This window comes from Maylandia zebra, linkage group LG2 (assembly GCF_041146795.1).
Source record: "Maylandia zebra isolate NMK-2024a linkage group LG2, Mzebra_GT3a, whole genome shotgun sequence".
Classification (NCBI taxonomy): Eukaryota; Metazoa; Chordata; class Actinopteri; order Cichliformes; family Cichlidae; genus Maylandia; species Maylandia zebra.
This window is the reverse complement of record NC_135168.1, coordinates 47,183,335-47,203,063: the sequence shown is the minus strand read 5'-3', so window position 1 is coordinate 47,203,063 and position 19,729 is coordinate 47,183,335. Positions and strand designations below refer to the sequence as shown.

Sequence of the window (19,729 nt, the reverse complement as noted above, 5' to 3'; positions counted from 1 at the left end):
TATCACCCCCCTGCTCCCCCCTCCACCGGTGGGTGCATGTAAAAAGGGAGCATTAATGAACACAAAACATGACCTTTCAGCGAAATGTCAAGGGTGCCTATTTCAACCCTAAACATTATCAGAGGCTTCACCCTGGGACAGGCCTGATACAAACAATTTGTCACATGCTATAGTTCATATCAGAGCCAGTGAGCAAAGGCGTTGGGGCTCTAAATGTCAGATTTCAATTTGACTCCCCTCCCAGCTGATGGATGGGCCAATCCAGCTCATCTGAATACACAGTTTTCTTCTTGTAAAAATGGGATGTCGCCCCCGGTTGTGATGGAAACCATTGTTTTTTCACAGGAGCGCATAAAAGAGGAGCATGCCTCTGTCTTTACAGTGGTTAATGGAGGTTGTTGACATATGGGCAGCCCGTGCTTGCTGTCTGGTATATATGGCTCCCCGGAGCTTTGACACCAATCCATCATGTTTCTTTCTTCCCCACTGTCATATAATTGAAATGACTGTCATGGCTGACTTATGTTGGCAACTTTGTTATGAAGTGTAGGGTGATAAAATAAAAGGCAAAGCTGTGTTACGGTGTGCCTCCTCACCACTGAGCTTCATTACTGTATTGATCTCTATGGGGACAGGTAGCAGTGCAAGTAAATGCCATCAGAAAGTTGTGCTTCCTTAAATACGACGACTAACACTCTATGGCTCACATATCCTCACTGGGGAATCATCTGTTGTTGTGTAATTAGGTGCTTAAGTTGTTTATGCCAGTGTCACAAGGGAAAGAGCCTACATGTGCTGATGTGGCTACTTTAATTAGGTCCTTGTTGGACGGGGTGTGTCTGAAACGGTCTCTGGTAATAACCTTTAGGGGCAAACTCATGACCCGTAAATGAGTCAATGTATTGAGTGCATTTTTCAGCTTGGTTATGTTAGTTAAATTCAAATCACTTGTGCAAACGTTTTTGTTAATGAAGTAAAGATTATATTAAGTGTAAAACCCAGCGTGTTTAATGATCAGAGGATTTATTTTGGTTTTTTGTTGTTTGTAGAGCTGCTTTCATTCGGAGCTCTCATGGCGTGTGACAAGTTCAATTCAATTCAATTTTATTTATATAGCGCCAAATCACAACAAAAGTCGCCTCAAGGCGCTTCATAGATACAGAGGAAAACCCAACAATCATATGACCCCCTGTGAGCAAGCACTTTGGCGACAGTGGGAAGGAAAAACTCCCTTTTCACAGGAAGAAACCTCCGGCAGAACCAGGCTCAGGGAGGGGCGGGGCCATCTGCTGCGGCCGGTTGGGGTGAGAGAAGGAAGACAGGATAAAGACATGCTGTGGAAGAGAGACAGAGGTTAATAACAGATATGATTCAATGCAGAGAGGTCTGTTAACATATAGTGAGTGAGAAAGGTGACTGGAAAGGAAAAACGCAATGCATCATGGGAATCCCCGGCAGCCTACGTCTATTGCAGCATAACTAAGGGAGGATTCAGGGTCACCTGGTCTAGCCCTAACTATATGCAAGTAGTCTATGTTACCTAGACTTGATGGAAAACCCATATTTTATTAATCAAACACATATAAAAATAGCTTAAAAATGGATTTAATACCCCACAGAGATTAAGTTGTTAGTTAAGCGTTTTGTCAGATGATCTTCCATTTGGACCTTTGCAGAGCAGAGATGCCCAGACCTCTGTCTCCTGGGCCAGCTCTTCCAGGAGGACACCAAGGCATTTGCATGTCATCTGCAAGATTTAATCTCTCTGGGGTGTCCTGCTTCTATCCTAGGGCTTTCTTCTGGTGGGAGATGCCACCTCATAGTTGGTGCTGGGAAGACATCCTGATCAGATGCTTCTGTTTTTACCACAAGTTTAAGCTGTTTTCATAACAGCTCATTATGACTGAGAATTAGATGGTTAGGAAAATCTGTTCTCACATTATGTATCTGTTCATTTTGATGTTATTTGCTATTTCTGCATCACTGTTTTCTTTGGCACTTCGATTTTCTCTCCCTGTTAAATTTACCTCCGTTGTAGTTTCAATGTCACTGCTCTTGTCACACAATCCTTTGTCATACATTTTTGGAGCCAGTCAGCCTCCACTCCCTTTCCTTCAAATTCATTGAGATCTGTCACTCTCCCTTTCAGGCACTTTGTTGTGGAGCTCTTCTCCTCCCCATCTCCACCTCATCCGGGTTGCCCAGGGCATCTCATTCAAAGTCTCCATCAGCCATCTGCTGACTCTGTTCCACCAGTTTCTACACTCCAGGGGGTCTGTAACTATCCTGCCTTTATCTAGGATTTTACCCTATGATTGCTTCCCAATGTTTCAATTTCGCAATAAATTGTATTTTTCTTCCAAATGATTTGTCCTTATTGGAATAAAGCTGCCAGTTGAGGACCTATGAGCCATCTGTTTGTCAAACTAGACTCTTTGACGTAGTTGTCCTCTCACTAGCAGAGTGCTTCATATGTTTGGTTGAAATCTTCTGTTTTTGATTGGTTTTTGTGTTTTTTTGTATTTCCTGCCTTTATTTCTTCATCCAACTGAAGGAAAGCTCCTCTCCCCCATTTTAAGACTGCACATGGCTGATGGTGGAGACACTCAGCTAACTATAACTCTTTAATACTTTGTTAGTTTACAACCATACCACCCTGTGCATGCATGATCTCGGAAGCTTAGCAGGGTTGGGCTTGGTTAAAACGTGGATGGGCCTGGGAATACCATGTGTTCTAAGTTTCAGCTCAGGAGGTAGAGCAGGTCATCTACTACTATTTGGAGTTTGATGGGTCAATCCCTGGATTTCAAACATTTCTAACTAAAGAAAATTGGGGGATGTTGGCTATACTTTAATATTTAGTTATTTTTTAAAATTTAGGATATCTATAATTACCATGTGATTAGAAAGAATGAACCACTAAGTTGTATGGTTATCCAGCTGAATTGTAGATGATATCTTTAATTAGATTCTCAATATAATTCAGTAATTCAGTGCTTCATTATTACCATTATTACAAGTGAAAATGCAATTAGGAAGTCATTATGTCAGATATATATATATATATATATATATATATATATATATATATATATATATATACATATATATATATATATATATATATATATATATATATATATATATATATATATATATATATATATATAAGAAATACCAAGGGGTCAGAGAAGAGCTCGAGAGGATGTGGAGGGTGAAGGTAATGGTGGTCCCCGTGGTAATCGGAGCACTAGGTGCGGTGACTCCCAAGCTAGGCGAGTGGCTCCAGCAGATCCCAGGAACAACATCGGAGATCTCTGTCCAGAAGAGCGCAGTCCTGGGAACAGCTAAGATACTGCGCAGGACCCTCAAGCTCCCAGGCCTCTGGTAGAGGACCCGAGCTTGAATTATAAACCGCCCGCAGGGGCGTGCTGGGTGTTTATTTATATATATATATATATATATATATATATATATATATATATATATATATATATATATATATATATATCTCCTGTATGGTTAAATCCACTCACTCAGTATGTTGTAGTCATGAGATGGCATCAGGAATATTTCATTTCCTTTTCCCATAAAGTCACAGATGTAAGCACTCAGAGCAAAGATGGATTTCTTGGTCCTTCAGGAATCGGATTAAATCTCTCTCAGCAAGGGACCATGTAACTGCATGTTCTGTATTCCAGCAGATTAAGATGTCTAGAGGAATGTGAAGCGATGACATGCATTCCTTAAATAGCTCATTACACAGTTTTTCACTCCTTACTAATGTTCAGTCTTTCTCTGAGCAATTATTTGACATTAAACATGATTTTGACTTTGTCATGTATTTCATTTTCTATTTTTGTGCAGATCAGTTTCGGAGGCATAGGTACTTAAAAAAACCTCAATAATAAATTATTCACTGCTTTACAGCTAAAGGGTTGAACTGAAAGAAGTGTCTTGTTTGTCTAGTTTGGGACTCTCAAATATATTTTACTTTTTCAAGATTGGATGTTTTTCCTTGAGGGAAGAGAACCTGAAATATTTTCTCTTCTCACACCTAGACTCTGCAATAAACAACAGCTCTCAGTATTATGTACCACATTATGATTCTGCTCTTTTGCCAATGCGAGGATGTTGTTCAGTATTACTCTCCTAATGATTACATCTGAAATATTATTACTAATAAGAGGCTACTCCAGTGGAGATAGTTAGAACATCTCTGTGGAAGGCACTTCAGTATATATTGAGAAAATCAATTTTAATAGTAGAATCAATACAAAATTCAGTTTGTAGACTTTAAAAAGACAGGGAGCACACAAAGGCTGCCCTTTGCTTCAGTTGCTCTTACAGAAACACTGATTACCTGCCAGGGATAATCCTACCTTTAGGATTCCTGACGATGCACATTTTTTACAGTAATTAGATAGAATAGTCTGTTGTGTAGTCTTGCTGGTAAACAAAGTGTATTGCAAAAGCCAAAAGAAATAGACAGGCAGTACATTTTCTGATGAAATCAGTGATTTGCTCTGCTTAGTGTCTGGGACATTAACTCTAATAGTTTTGAGGCTGTCTAATTGGCCTCTGTTTAAGTCTTATTCTGCGGCACTTTTCATGTCTGTGTCTATTTAAGTCAAAGGGACAGTTGTGTATTGCCACAACTCTGGTAAAAATATTGTTTTCGGTTTTCCAGTTAGACCGTACTGTTCCAGGTAAGAATTAAGTCCCTTCACCTAATTTAGCAATTAGAGGCAAACCAAATAATTGCAGGGGCATTGAAGTCAATACTGAGTACCTTTGTTTTAATTTTTGTATTGACTGAGAAGTGATCGATTTTTTGCAATGTGACTTGGATGATGTACCCTTCCGTTCCAGAAAGAGATGTCTAGACAGCTACTGAAAGGATGGCCTTGAAAATTTATCCCTGATGTTATCGTGCTCAGATAATGAACCTTAAATACTCTGATGATCATCTGACTTTCTATCTAGCAGCAGCAGCATTTACTAGATGGACTGACTGCTTATGGTTGCCACTTGATGTCCCTGCAATCCACACAGGAACATTTTAAATCGTATGCAGGACCAGTCAGATTAAAGTATACATTGTATTGCAATGGGAAGCTGTTGATGTTGGAGGTTGGGCAGTGTGATCTAGTTCAATCCCTCACATGAGGAGGAATTTTACTTGGTGATAGTAGGAAAGAAAAACTCCCTTTTAACAGGAAGAACCAGGCTCAGGGAAATTGATATTTGAATCAAAAAGAACCTTTGTTGCCATAACTTGTTTACCCTCCTCACACACTCTCCGTGCTATTTGCCCTCTTATGTGTATTCTTGCAAATTGTTTTTCTTCCTGATGTTTTGAAATAATCATTTTTTAGCAGTAGCCCTCCTCAAAAAATTGACCCCAAATGTAAACATGAAGCGAAAGGTTCCTGGCCGATAAACGTGGTTAACCTTACTTTGTTTCACAGAATCGTATCTTGATGTTGACGACTGGAGTTTTGGTTGACATGTCTTAAAAAGTATACTATATTTTTAGTGACATTTTGGGAGGCTAAAAACATTCATGTCGTCCTTTAAAGGGGGAATGTATTAACCTTTGTGATCCTTTCATTTGACTTTATCTTGCCAGTTTGTCTATACATACATGGATTCATACATTGTCTTAATCACTTATGCAATTCAGGGTTGTGGCAAAGAGTGAATGCCAGCTGGCGCAGAGTGAGAGGCAGAGCACACCCAAGTCGTCAGTCTATTGCAAGCCTAACACAGCTAGACAACCACACACTAACACCTACAACTCATATCCGCAGACATGGGCAGTTTATAATAAAGTATCCAGAGAGAACTCAGACAGGCACAGAGAGAAGCTTGCAAGCTTCACACAGAAAGGATCCAGCATGACCGATATGTAAAATGATACAAACTTTTGTTATTTGGCGACTAATGAGACCTATAAAAAAATATTGTGAAATGTAGCACATTTTTTAGTTTGACATGGAGTTCATTAGCACTTATAGAAAAACACATTTATAAAGCAGTCATGTCAAAAGGTGTTATTCCAGAGTGAGCTGTTTTTGTTTCTCAGCCACTGCATGAATAGCTGCAAGCAGTTTTTTTAGTCCTCCATCACTGCCACTCATTGTGCTTTACTTCACTGATTTTGCTGTGTAAGTTCCAGACTGAGTGACCTTTGTTTGGGTGTTTTCTGGCTTATAGACTCAATAAACTCCGCAGGTTATTTGTGATTGCAAGGTAGATGTACAACAGCAGCTCTGGACACTTTATGCAATGCTTAAAGTGAAAATAAAGTCAACCTTTTGACCATTTCTAAAGCGTTTTTCGTTGTTGAAATGTAGCATCTGTGTGACGGATGCAAACTTGACCTTTCACATATTAATAAACCGTGATGCCATAAATGCACCATTAGATTTCAGATGCCAGACTAACCATGAACCAAGCAGTTTGCAGCTTGAAAGCTTACACTAGTATATTGGACTAAGCCCTTAAAGTTTTAATGTACTCCAGGCATACAGTAGTCTGAAAGTGTAAAATCACTTTCAAGCTTTTTGACCTGCACTTTCTGTTTAATTTTTCATCTGAGTCTGAAAGATTCAGCTTGTGTTTTCTTTGAGACACTGCTTTTGTGTTACCTGAAGAAATTATTTTGTATAGAAGTTCAATATGTCTCAGGTAACCATGAACCTGAAAATTGATTTCTCTGGGTGAGTTTGGAGCCTGGAGCACATCTTTTATTCTCTTTGCTTGGAGAACAAAACAAATAATGTCACGCGCACCATTCTGCTTCTCTGTTATCACAGAAATGTATTGTCATATCGCTCTATTTGGTGATGGAAATAAGCAATAGCCTGAAGGAAGCAGGTTATCAAGTCATATTATTCCACCTGGTCATGCACGGTGCGGTAGAGCCACAAAAAAGGTTATCAAAAAAGTCGTATTTCTCTGTTAGTTAAACTAGAAACTTTGTTTCTGACAGCAAAACAACACAAGTGATCTTAATGGACTAAAATAGCGTAGTAAGCCAGAAAACATGGCCCCCACTATGATTTGTTTTAGAGGGAAAGCATGGTCAGTGTGATGCAGGAATTAAAATTTTATGAACAGGATCACCATGGTAACAAGGCAAGTTCACCATCACTGTGCATTCAGGAGATCCCATGATTGCAATTCCACAACCATGTCCTCTCATCCCCCCTATTGTTTACAGACTGTGAAAATGAAGGTTTTAGCTCATTACTCCTGTTGCACTTGGCTGGTAAGCTTTGCAACACTTGAATCAAATGGCAAAGGCATAATTGGATTCAAATGAGATTTTAACCTATTAGGATGGTTTTCTGTATGCTTGAAGATGCTAAAACTTCAGTGCTTAGTTCTTTTTATATTAAATGCTAATGAGGGATTGATAGGTTAAAACAAAGCCTGTTCACGGCTCTTTAATTATCTGACAGAGACTAAAGGTTGTGACTGCTATTACGCTCAGAATTTTTCTGCCTGAATTTGTGATTTTTCTTTTCCAGTCGGTTTTGTAGATTAGAAGGCAATTTTAACAGGGCGTTCTGAATTCATCTAATGTGATAAAACTACTTAAAACAGGCAAAATAAAACTGACATGTACAGACGCCTGGGCATTGTTTGAGCTCGAATAAATCAGCCTGCTACGATTCAACACACTTTCTAATCTACAACATCACAAAACTGAATTTTCCCTCTTTGCTTTGACAAAACAGAAAAGGGCAGATAAAGGGTAATCCTCTCATGAACAGTCTGTTTTTGGGTGAGACAGAAATCTCAGAGTATTACTTTCATGATAAGAAGCTATGACAAAGTTTTTTATACTGGAGAACCAGGAATGAGTGCACAAATTTTTACCTGGAGAGGGTGTAGAGAAATAACATGATGTTAGATCATGTCGTCGACTGCTCCTTCTTGTGTGTCTTATGAATACCAGTGAGGCCACCTTCTGTTTTAAGCCCCCAAACTCTTGAAATCGAATGCTCTTTATAAAAGTAAATTTAAAGAGCAGTCTTTTTAACATTGCTATTGTCATCAACGATACATGAAGTAAAGTAAACTTGCACTTTACACTAATTTGTGGTTGTGTTTTTGGCCATTTGACAGCGTCTACTTGTCTAGCAGTCCTTTTCTTTTAGCTCTCTCCTCTAAGCTGCTAAACAATCTACTTTGCTGCTATAGAAAAAAAGCACTGAAAGATAACCAAGGCAGTTAAAATGGCTGTAAAGTCTGAACACGGAAACAGAGACAAAGAAAATCTTTATTTGGAATCACAGACTACGTATAAAAGATGGATGCAACTTCAAGATCTAAAAATGAAGCCAATGTGGAAACGCCTAAAACCTGCACGCTTTCCTGTGGAAAAAAAAGACCCTACTCATTATATTCTGAGTTTAATCACTAGTTTTAAGTTTAATTAAATATGGCATGATAATCTAAGGACTGAAAAAGAGAAGAAAAGAATGAGAGTAGTTTGCAAACCCAGCAAACTGCAGGAAAGTGAAATGACAATTTCCCCATATAGAAACAAGGAAAACAAGGATGCATATGTAAAAGGAATGCTGGGAGCAAAACCTGTGGCAGGTGAGGATCAGGTGAGGATCAGGTGAGGATCAGGTGAGTATGTGACGTACGAGGTGTGTAAACGAAACGACAAGATGTGAAACTTAAAAAACAAAGAGTAAATTTGACATTCAACCAATCTCTGTCTCTCTTCCTCAGCTTGTCTTTATCCTGTCTTCCTTCTCTCACCCCAACCAATCACAGCAGATGGCCCCGCCCCTCCCTGAGCCTGGTGCTGCCGGATGTTTCTTCCTGTTAAAAGGGAGTTTTTCCTCCCCACTGTCACCAAAGTGCTTGCTCACAGGGGGTCATATGATTGTTGGGTTTTTCTTTGTATGTATTATTGTAGGGTCTACAATATAAATCGCAGTGAGGCAACTGTTGTTGTGATTTGGCGCTATATAAATAAAATGGAATTGAACCATATGATTAATTATTTTTACATTAATTAATTAAATTATTAATTGGTGCAGGTTTAATGATGGGAAGGAATTTTTAATATCTCTTTATATTTATTGTGTGCATCTCTCCTTACTTGTAATGCTCTGTTTACTTTAAGCTGACTTAAAAGAGGAAACCTCAATGATGCCACAGAAAAACTTTAAGATTTTGTGGTAATGGTGAACAAACAGCCACAGATAAGGACATTTTATGACATTCACCTATGCAGTTAACTTCCATACATCACGGGCAAACAATGAAAAAAATGCAAGGTTTAGCCCACGCTGTGACACACTGGATAACTGGATGGGACAGACTATAACTGTGGACTGTGGACAGTAAATAAAAGGGGGTGGTATCACCCACCGAATCCTCCCGAGTCTTGTCTTTCACATTTCAGCGCGGTGGAGGGTTTTTCACTGAAACAGTGTGCAGCTGCAAAGCTCACAGAGTTAACAAAGAAAGATGTGATGTTTATTTTTGAAGCTCCTGCAGAGACTGCTCACAGCAATGAGAAAAAAAGGTGAGAGAAGAGCTCGCACGCTCGAATCACTGGTGTTGATCCTGGTGCATCTCCTTCAAACAGCAGAGTCCCTTTTCTCCACCGCAAGCTTCCTGCATCATGCATGCTCACGCAAACGCAAACACACTCATATATGCACACCTTCATGCTTCAGCCCCCATAGACTCGTTGCCTCCTCTTCAATTACATCCTCACAGAATTATTCACTCTTGGCTCCTCAACGGGCCCCTTTTGTTTCCTAGGCAACAAGACTTAGAGGAAGTGCTGGCTTATCTGTATTTTATCAGGTTCCCTAGTTTGCGAAATATCTGGTAAACTTTTTCTATCAAACTTGTGTTTCTTAGATAACAGAAGCAAGGAGTCTTTTTTTTTCAGATTTGCTTTGTTTATTTTGCTTGTCATGGTATTGAAAGCATTATCACATATTTACAGTAGGTGGAAAGCCCTGCTGAGTCACTATTGGCCTCTTTGCCCACTAAAATTTCAGGCAGCTGCCAGTAATGAGTAAACACATTGCATCTCCTCCCCTATGACAAGCCAAGTGATTAACACTGGTTGTTATAATGCTGATATATAAAAATATCACATAGCCTGGAGAAAAAAGGTATTAAGCAGTGTACCTGTGACTTAAACTTGGACGCTCTTGACTTCAAAGTTCCCTCCTTGTGTGTCTCTGGACAACCTCCAGTTTACTTCTACATGGTTTTGTAGAAGAAAATAAACGTTTAAACATTGAACTATTAAACACCCTGTCGTGAGCTCCTAACAAACGGGTTCTGAGTTACTGTTAAAAAAGTAAACCAAGCAAACCAGAAAAACTAGTTTCTCCTACTTTACCTACAATAGATAGAAAAGAAAGTACCACTATCCCTTAAACTCCTTGAACTCTTTGCTTATATATTTCTAATATGTTCTCATTCAAAGGCTTGACATGATGCTGTGTGTCATGTGCTGCCTATCTCTTATAAGGCTGAGCTTTATTAAACAGGAGGCCCTGGTTTATGTTCTGTTGTGATTTTTGAGTTTTTCACTTCACTTTTTTGCAATTACTGATTCATTTCATTCCCTTTTTTTTTAAATTTATTTTTCACTGATTAGGTTTGGGCACTAAAAAATACTTGGTTGGTGTCACCAAAAGACACTTTCTGGCAACAGCTTGCCAAAACAATAGTGCATGCGGAAAGTATTTGATGCACTTCACTTGTTTCACATTTTTCCTGTTGCAGCCTTATTTTACAATGGATCAAATTAATTTTTCACCTCAAAGTTCTAAAAACAAAATGACAGAGTAAAATAAAGACTGCTTTGTGAAAAACATGTATTAAAAAAATAAACAAATGAAGCACTGTGAATGCACTAAACATTATTTTACACCCCAGGAATGAGAACGAGCTGGTATTTCAGGCTGCTCAGACAACACGCTGTTGACAGAGGCCACCGTGTTACAGTGGCAGATTCCCACGAACCCATTCTTCCTACTTATCACTGACTTAAGGTGTTGCAGGACCAACGACAGCAGTGACAGCTGAAGCAGGTTGATGTGACGCCTCAGCTTTGAAAGCAGCACCTCACAAGGCAGGTCACTTCTCAAACGGTCTCTGAGTTGTTTGTGTTCACTGACATTTGGATGGCTATCCTTCTCAAATGTAAAGATCCTAGTTGCATGGCAATCAACCTTGTAAGGTGGGAATTCTGTTTATATGCATTTGGTCCAGTGTGAATGTTTAGGAAGTTGTGTGTGGGGGGCTGGGGGGCTGCATGACAGAGAGTAGAGTTAACATCCTGTCACGGACCTGCAAATGACATTTTTTTACTTTACTAAACCACAGCTACCCCTGCAACTAAAGCACAGCTGCCCTGCTGTAGCAAAATTGTCACTGGTCTGCTGTTCTTTATCTACCACTGATGTGTGGATTAGATTCAACTTATCAAATCCAGCAGCACCCAACTACAAGGCTACCAGCCTTGATTCTGGATGTCATGTTGTTTCCAGTGGGCTGCAGCAACCACAGGCTGTGAACAGGGAGAAAGGATGATTTCCATTTCTAGAAGAAAGAGGCTTTCCCCATAATGCACTTGGTTTATAAACACTGTGTCCTCACACAGAAAACACAGGGTGACATGTTCATTAAAGCACTTCACTTACTTTCCCATAAGGCAGAGCTACAGCGTGTCCCATATTTAAACCACATGAAAGCAGCCTTTTTTCTTATTTATTGCTGTGAACCCATAGCCTGGTTGCACCACTTCAGTTCCATGTAAAACAGTAAGGATAAAAAACAAGAGATGAGGCTGAGGTACATGACATTTTCCTCTAACAGTATCAGATCACCCACCTCAGTAGAAGGAGGATACACTCATACTGAAGGATCAGATATTTGGATGACAGGAATCGGGCTGGGAGACCTACCACGGCACTCACAGTTATCTGTGACTGCAGGTGGTGAAGCACACAAAATGCTTATAGTGCTGCAGTCTCTTCATGGATAAGCTATAGAGGCAATACCGTCCTTATAGTCTTGGTATCTAAGGTAGGGAGTCAGCGAGTGCTACTTCAACCTAGAGTGTGCTGGAGCTGCAAAGTTTTTCTTAATTGGCTTAGCACATACAAACAAATTTAAATATATTAAAAAAATAACTTGGCTAAATATAAAAAGAACCTCCACCATGTTTTAGCAATTCATGTTGCAGATTTCCTATATGAACTGATTGCATGCATCAAGGGCAAATATTAGAGATCACTTAAACGCTCGTCCAGAAACTGTTATATTGCTAAAATATGCAATAAGGTGGTATTGTTTAAAAAGAAAAGGGTCTACTTATTTTGCTCGAGAGGTCTGAAGTTAAACTGCATACTAATTTAGAGCAGAGACAAAGCAAAGAATTAGCACACTGACAGGGTCTTAGCGATTCAGCATTACCTTTGACCTGCTGCTGAAAACAGCTAAGATGAAGATGGAAAAGCTAACCTTAAGAGACATCCCAAGCATTCATTACCGTGCTGTGTTTGGCATTCGTTTGGATATGTGATATTTAGGGAAGGAACTTTTCTTTGCCCCGTCGTTAATTAGTGCAGAAGAAAATGACCTTTTTGAATTGTCAGAGCTGGTGCCACCTTCAAGTAAGGAATTGGAGGACATTTTTTTTATGATGCTATTTGTAGATCTATTTGAAGTATCTATTTTATTACAAGATACATTTGTATGTATTAGGGCCATTTTAGACCTTAGAAATTCGAGATATTTACAATGACAATAGGAACTTTTCACAGAAGTAAGGAAATATAGTGATAATGAGCAAGATCACCTGCTTATCTGTTTGTGAAACTTGTGTCTTTTGGGGTGTTTCGAGTCTACATGTGATACAGGTAAGGGAAAAGCAAGTGTGATCTTGCATTAAACCTGCAGTCTATCTGGAAGGACAACAGGGGGCAACTGACTGCAAAGAAAAAGGAAGTAAAGAAGTCTATAGGAAAACTGTCCTCTTGCGAGCTTAGTAAGCACTTAACCTGATGAGTTTATATTCTCAGTCATCACCACCGTAATGATGATTGTCTACATTATGGTCACTATTAGAGTAAAAAAACAAAAAGTAGAGTGTTCATTAGGAACTTCTAATTGGCCAGCTGTGACACTGTGAGTGGGCACACCCGGATGTCCTTATTCATCTGCATTACAAAGACAATAACAGTAAAGAACTTCACTGACCAGTCCTGGGTCATTTTGCAGTGAGAACGTTCATCTTCAGTCCTTGGTTAAACAGTACTAAGCACTCCTCATTTCTTTATTCTTTGCCTACGAGAAGACTTTCTTTTAATTTGTGATTCTGAGCAGTAGCTCTGCAGGCTTTCTGAAGGCCTTTCAAAGGTTTTCTTTGGACAACGGCAGCCTTTTCACTATTTTCTTAGTCCATCTTTGTTCATGACCATTTTAAGATGATTAATGAAGGCTGGTTTTGACAATGGCACGCTTAAGAGAGAAAAACAAGGAGAAAGGGCTGAGATGAAAAATTACACATATAATTGTATGGAAAAATCAATGGCAACAGGTTTTATTGAATCCAGATTTTAATATTTTGGTTCAAATCATCATCAGTATGTCTGTGGAGGTCAGGAGGGTGGGCAACAGCCATCTCTAAAACACAGTGGAGGCTCTGTCATGTTTGCTGCTGCTGGCTGCATTTCAGCCAGTTGTGTTGGGGATCTTGTCAAAGTCGATATGAACAAAGTACCATCAGATTTTCACACAGCATGCAATTTTCAGATATGGAAAACAGCTGATTGGCAATGGCTTCATTTTTCAGCATGACAATTAAAGTGGTCTTGAAACACTTTCATGTCATGGAATTACTGACAGAGAGTGCAATCAACATTATTGGTAGAAAATGGAACAAAAGCCGGCCAACATTCAAGCAAGACATTAAGACTATCCTTCAACAAGCTTGGAGAACTACTCCTGAAGACTGCTTAAAGAAATTTCAAGAAAACTCGTCTAAAGACTTGAAGATATTTAATCGCGTATAGAGAGAAGGACAGTTGGCAACACATCAGCAAGTAATAACTCACTTCAAGTCTGCCACTTCAGGTCACAGTTGGTTCATTTTAATGGAAAGTCTTAGTGGGAAAACATACAGGCATGCAGACGTCTGCATGGACCCATGGGCATGAAAACATACAGTGCCAAAGCCAAATGCCCATGAAACCAAAGTTAGTGTGCAAATCCAAAGGTTAATAATCATCTGAAAAGTACGACCTCACGGCTAAAGCACAGGCAGATCCCATAATTACAATTATGCATTTCTTTAAATCCATATGTTACTAAAAAGTCTTTTTGGGGGCAGATAAGTTTTAGCTTCATTATTTCAGGTGCAATCAGTGTTAAACAGTACAGTATAAAATATAAGGTCATGTTTTTAATCAGCTTACAGAAATAAGCATTTGCCTGGAGGCTAATCAGGGGAAGCCAGAGAGTTTTACAGTGTTTTAAAGACAGCATAAATTATGGAGATGCAAAGTACAGTAAGGTGCGAACCCCCTTCATAACCATAAAAACACCAGGTTAGAGAGAAGTTACAGCTAACTCCAAAGACTGCTGCAAGGCCTGCAAAGCCAGGAATTATGCAAATGACTGGAGTTCACTGGAAGAATTTAAAATTTGTTGGTGATCAACACCAACATGTTTTTATTTTCCCAAAGATAAACGCCCTGATGACCTCAACAGTTCAGACTGTGTCACAGGTGCTGGGGAGTTCACCTGACCTTCTGTTCTGTTCTGTAAAAACAATAGTCTCATTAATAAGCAATAACAATGAATCTGCTGAGGCCACAGCCTGAGCTCAACCTGCAGAAGGCATGCTACCAGGGAAAACACTGTACTTGTACAAGATGTGCTTCTACAGTGTTTTAGAGAAGATCCAGGTGAGTCTAGAGTTTCCCAAGGATCCAACTAAAATTCCAAAAATACCCCAGGATTAGAAGTGTACCTGCAGAGTTTTTAAAAAGGCTTTTACCCAAGAAAACTGACCGCCGCAGCTGCTTGTCTGCGTGAACAAGAAGCATCTCTTGTCTGCTGCTCTTTAAATTTCTGATGCACTAAGACGGAGTGAACTTGAGGTTCTTAAATTGAACAGTAAAGTTGCATCATCCATTCATAAGAACCTTACAGTTCACTTTATAAATGCCCTCAGGAGAAGGCAGCCTTCAGGATAAAGTCTTTTCTGTTTCCAATGATAAAAAAATGTTTTGACTGAACTGGCAGCGTGACTGTGAAAAGTAATCCCCAAAACTAATTGAAAAGTGACATCAAACCAGCATTTCTCTGTATGCATGCTGTTATGCTTGTCTACAAAATAAATGAATTAGAAACACTGGCATACAAAATCAAAGTATCAAAGTCTCTGGTGTTCAACGACTTTGACTATGAGTCACAGAAATAGAAGCAATAAAAGGAATGACCATTCCTTAAGAACAGCGAATGACTGTGTAAGTCTCTTTTGCTCTTTATTTTTTATCTCTTTGGTGAGAAGCCAAAGAGACATTTAGCGGTCTTAACACACACTCACGCACACACGAAGGCACGTGCGTGTGCTCACACATGCACCGTCTCACAGGAAAATAATTATTTTCCCTCTTAGTTCACCACTCTGAGCCAAACACCTCCAACTCTGATTTGTGTCAGAGCAGCAGCAGCGGAAAAAGGACGCGAACTGTCTCCCTCTCCTACTCTCTTGGGCATTAATGACAGTGACAGTCGTGTCTGTTAGACAGGGGAGAGAAGGAGGTGGAGAAAATCCTCTGTTCACTTGCACAGCAGCAGGAGAGGTGGAACGGAGGCAGACGGCCCTGGGTTGGTGGGTTGGTGGGTACTTACTGCCTTTTTCTTTGCATTTAGTTTATCTTAATAAGGCAATGTGAAACACGAACAAGATGCGAGGATCATAATTATAAACTTGTTTTAAGTTATGGAAAATGGGATTAAGTATGTAAAAGAACCAATATCTCAATGCAATGTTTGTTTTTTTGTGAAAAATGAGCTAATTTGTTCTCTGTGGACTACACAGAGTTAGTCCTTTGAATAAACAGGAAAGATTTCCAGAGGAAAGCACTCTGCCTGTAGGTTTAAACACTTCTGCACTGGCTTTGTGTTCCAGACCTGGGCTGGGGTTGAATAATCGATTTAGCTGAGTGAACTGACCCAGAGGTGTCTACATGGCATCCAAAACATGAGCTAGTCAAATTTTCTAAATACTAATGAGAAAAAGTTCTTTGGCGCTTCCTTTATTACATCGTTTATTTATTACATTTATTACATCAGGATACACCAGACCATCCTTTTTAAAAAAGGACAGGAGATCATCCCATAATTACTTTGTAAACCTACACAGTTTTTTTTAGTGTTTTTGTATTAATCACATGGTGTTTACATGTAATGAAATGTAAATATAAACTTAAATGGCCAAAACTCATAATCATAAATAATAAGTAACATAAGTGATGCAGATCATGTAAATATTAATATTGTCTTTTCAATTTTGGACAATAATATACAACGTGCTGTGAACCCTTAAAAGAAGTATCTGTTTCTCCTTGTATATATAAACATAATGCTGCTGTAATACAATGTAATTCTTATGAAACTGTTGCCTGAAAATGGAAAAATATATCTGAAAAAAACTGCAAAAAGTTATAATAACATGATCAAAGCAAATTTTCAGATGTTGAATTACAAGACAAGAGTCGACATTGTGTTTTATTTAACAGACACTGACACTACAAAGCCAGTTTGCCTTAGTTGTGTTTAAGGTTGTTTTATCGTTAGTTTAATTTAACTGTTGTCAGACACTGAAAGCCTTAATAAAGGTTAGAGTTATGTTGGATCATCCATCCAGTTTGATGAAAAACTATGATGGCACGGGATTACAAACTTATCTCAGTGTGGCAAACATTTAATCTCCCTTTGTGAGTCATATGCATTCCCCTTTCCAACCTTCATGATTAAGTGCTATATGACGTACATGAGGGCATTTAGATCCTCTAACCACTGTTTGATTTTAAACTACCAGCACAAGTGTGAGGAGCCACATTAACAATTAACTGACACCAAGACACAGACTGAGGGGAAGGACTTGACTATTTATTCACGTGAGGTGATCAGGGAAGTGGAACTAGCTGGTGACACAAGTGAAAGCAATTACACAGGTGAAGACAGTCAGTCAAAATCAGACAGGGGAGAAAGCACTACTGAAACAAGAGACTAGCAAATAACCAATAAAATAAAACAGGAAATGAGTAACAGCCATAACTGAAACAAGGAAATGCAGAAACAAGTACTGAGATGTAAACCAAGTAGGTTTGAAAATATATATATCTTTGACCCCGACCTCTTTGCATTAGGCACATTTCTAGGTTTAATAGTCCTAAAACTGTCCGTTCTCTTCCCCCCTGGTCTCCTTTTATCAAATGTACATGTCCTTATGCCCCTGTCTTAATCCTGGTTACTTTTCTGGCATAAATCTTTCTGGCATTGCACAGATGACATACTTTATATGCAATACATTGCATTACATGTATTACTACTGTAATATGCAGAGGAACTGGCATCATTCCTAATTCAATCTTCAACTAAACTCTCCCCCAGGAGTTTTAAAATCTTTTAAAGTGAAGTAATTCTGTGGTTGACATCATTTCAGTTGGTACCTATTCTCTCTACAGAGGGACAGGGAAGTGACTAATTCCTTGTTTCTCCTGTTCACACACAAAGACTGTGCAGTGTGCATATACATCTATAAGCATTATCCATGTAAACCTTGAGCTGCAGTCTTCCCAGCTGTAGGGCTTCTCTCAGATGTTGGAATTACAGAAATGTAGAAGCACAGCAAGGGATTAGTGGAAATGAAACCACATGGGATTTCTTGTATAAGTATACACAGTGAGGAGTTTTTCAGTGCTGCTTGAAATATAGTTTTTTTGTCTTTTGCAGTGTTCTTGAAGAAATATTTTCTTGTCTCAGGTTGGAGGAATGGTTTAAAATGAGCAGACTGGATGTCTATCTGTCTGTATTTGAAAGATCCAGCTGACGCATCAATCATGGCTACATCTAGTGTCGAGTCATATAACCGGGCTGGACTCCAGCTTCACGTGTTTGCCTGGCTATCTAGCTAATATTAAAAGGCTGTCTGCTAGGCATGTTTTTTGAATGTGCAAAAATGTCAGGGTATAGATGAATGTCTGAACATTGTTGTTGCAAGAAGAGCAGAAAAGGTTGTTGATGGGTTTGTCTATTGAATTATTTACTAAAGCTTCAACACTGTGTCCAGTGCCTTTTCACAGCTTTCTAAACTTACAGCAGTTAGTTTCAAGAATTTGGCTGCAAATTCTTCATTAACAAAAGACGACATCACCTGTTTTTTGGTGTATCGAGCTGTGGAAGTAGTGGCTCCTAAAAAAGCTACAAAGCTGTGGTGCAAAAAAGGTGTTTTTTTTCTCATGGAAGTCTTCTTTACCTTACAATATAAAAGGAACATGAAACAATTTTTCTGATGATTTGGCACTATATAAGTAAAATTGAGTATCATGTTGTATTGACTGAAAGGAAGTTACTGTGTCTAGACTTGGAGATGATAAACTCACTGTTTATTTTATCTCCCTTTTAGCCGTTTTCCATATATCATATTTCTTGAGTACCTGCCGTGGATTTTCAGGAGATCTGAAGCACTATTTCCAAAGGATGCGGCATTTCACAAAACAGAAAAAGCACAGGATTTGAAATTAAACCTTCACTTGAAGTGTTTGTCAGGGGGATTTTGATTGCACTACTACCCAAAGAATAATGAATACGTATACACTGAAAAGCGCACTGGGCACCAAATAGTCACATAGATCCAGCTGCATGTGTGTCATTGTATAATGGATCATCAGTAGAGGAAAGACAGGATATTTGCATGAAACCATTGTACCACCTACATAGTACTGAATTCACAAGTATGCCTATGGGGGAAGAAAAAGGTGTATTTAAAGTGCAAGGACATCTCTATCCAAATGCTGGGTGACATTCACAAGATTTGCAGCCATAATGTTGTGTGGAACCAGCAGTTTCCTCTGTTTACTCTCATATATTTAAAGGTGACACGTGTAGCATTGTCTCACCAATGCATCACTGTCAAAAGAAGGCAATATTTTCCCCTTAGATGCTATATTTCTTTATCTAGCATTCTGCTATGAAGGTTCTTATACAAGCAGGGGTATATTTGTGTGATAAATGCTTGGCAACAGTGATCTAACTCATAAGCTCTGATTAAAATTATATCATCTATCTATGCTACACTAGGTTTATTTTTGATGGTTCCTAAAGCATTTTTTCCAACTAGATAAACAGCAGTTTGCTCAACTGATCTAAGACATTTTTAATGAGGACCTGAAGAGAAGAGCCAACGACTAAAGGCACGTACAATTTTGTCTGCAGAGAACAGGTGAAATGCTTATACTATGAGAGAAGAGTATTGATTGCAGGTCTTAGGTTGCACTCTTCAGTTTTAGCTCTGGCACTACTGACATTCAGTGAAAATGGGGAGGGGGGGAAAGCTGTTAATCACTCCCAAGGGAGACAGTAAAGGCATACCTCGAACATGATGACCAGCAGCTCCATCAAACGCATATTCCTTTCTCCCGTGCTC

General features: G+C 39.1%; 1 protein-coding gene across 1 annotated transcript in view; it reads right to left on the bottom strand.

Annotated features, from left to right (window-relative positions):
- Positions 1–1,195: 1,195 nt before the first annotated feature.
- Positions 1,196–19,729, bottom strand: part of glra4a (glycine receptor, alpha 4a) — a 69,495-nt gene continuing 50,961 nt past the window's right edge. Inside the window, exon 9 of the mRNA XM_076875728.1 lies at positions 1,196–1,334. Within this exon, the coding sequence (XP_076731843.1) occupies positions 1,236–1,334 (99 nt within the window). The 3' untranslated portion in view covers positions 1,196–1,235. The remainder of the gene's footprint in view (positions 1,335–19,729) is intronic.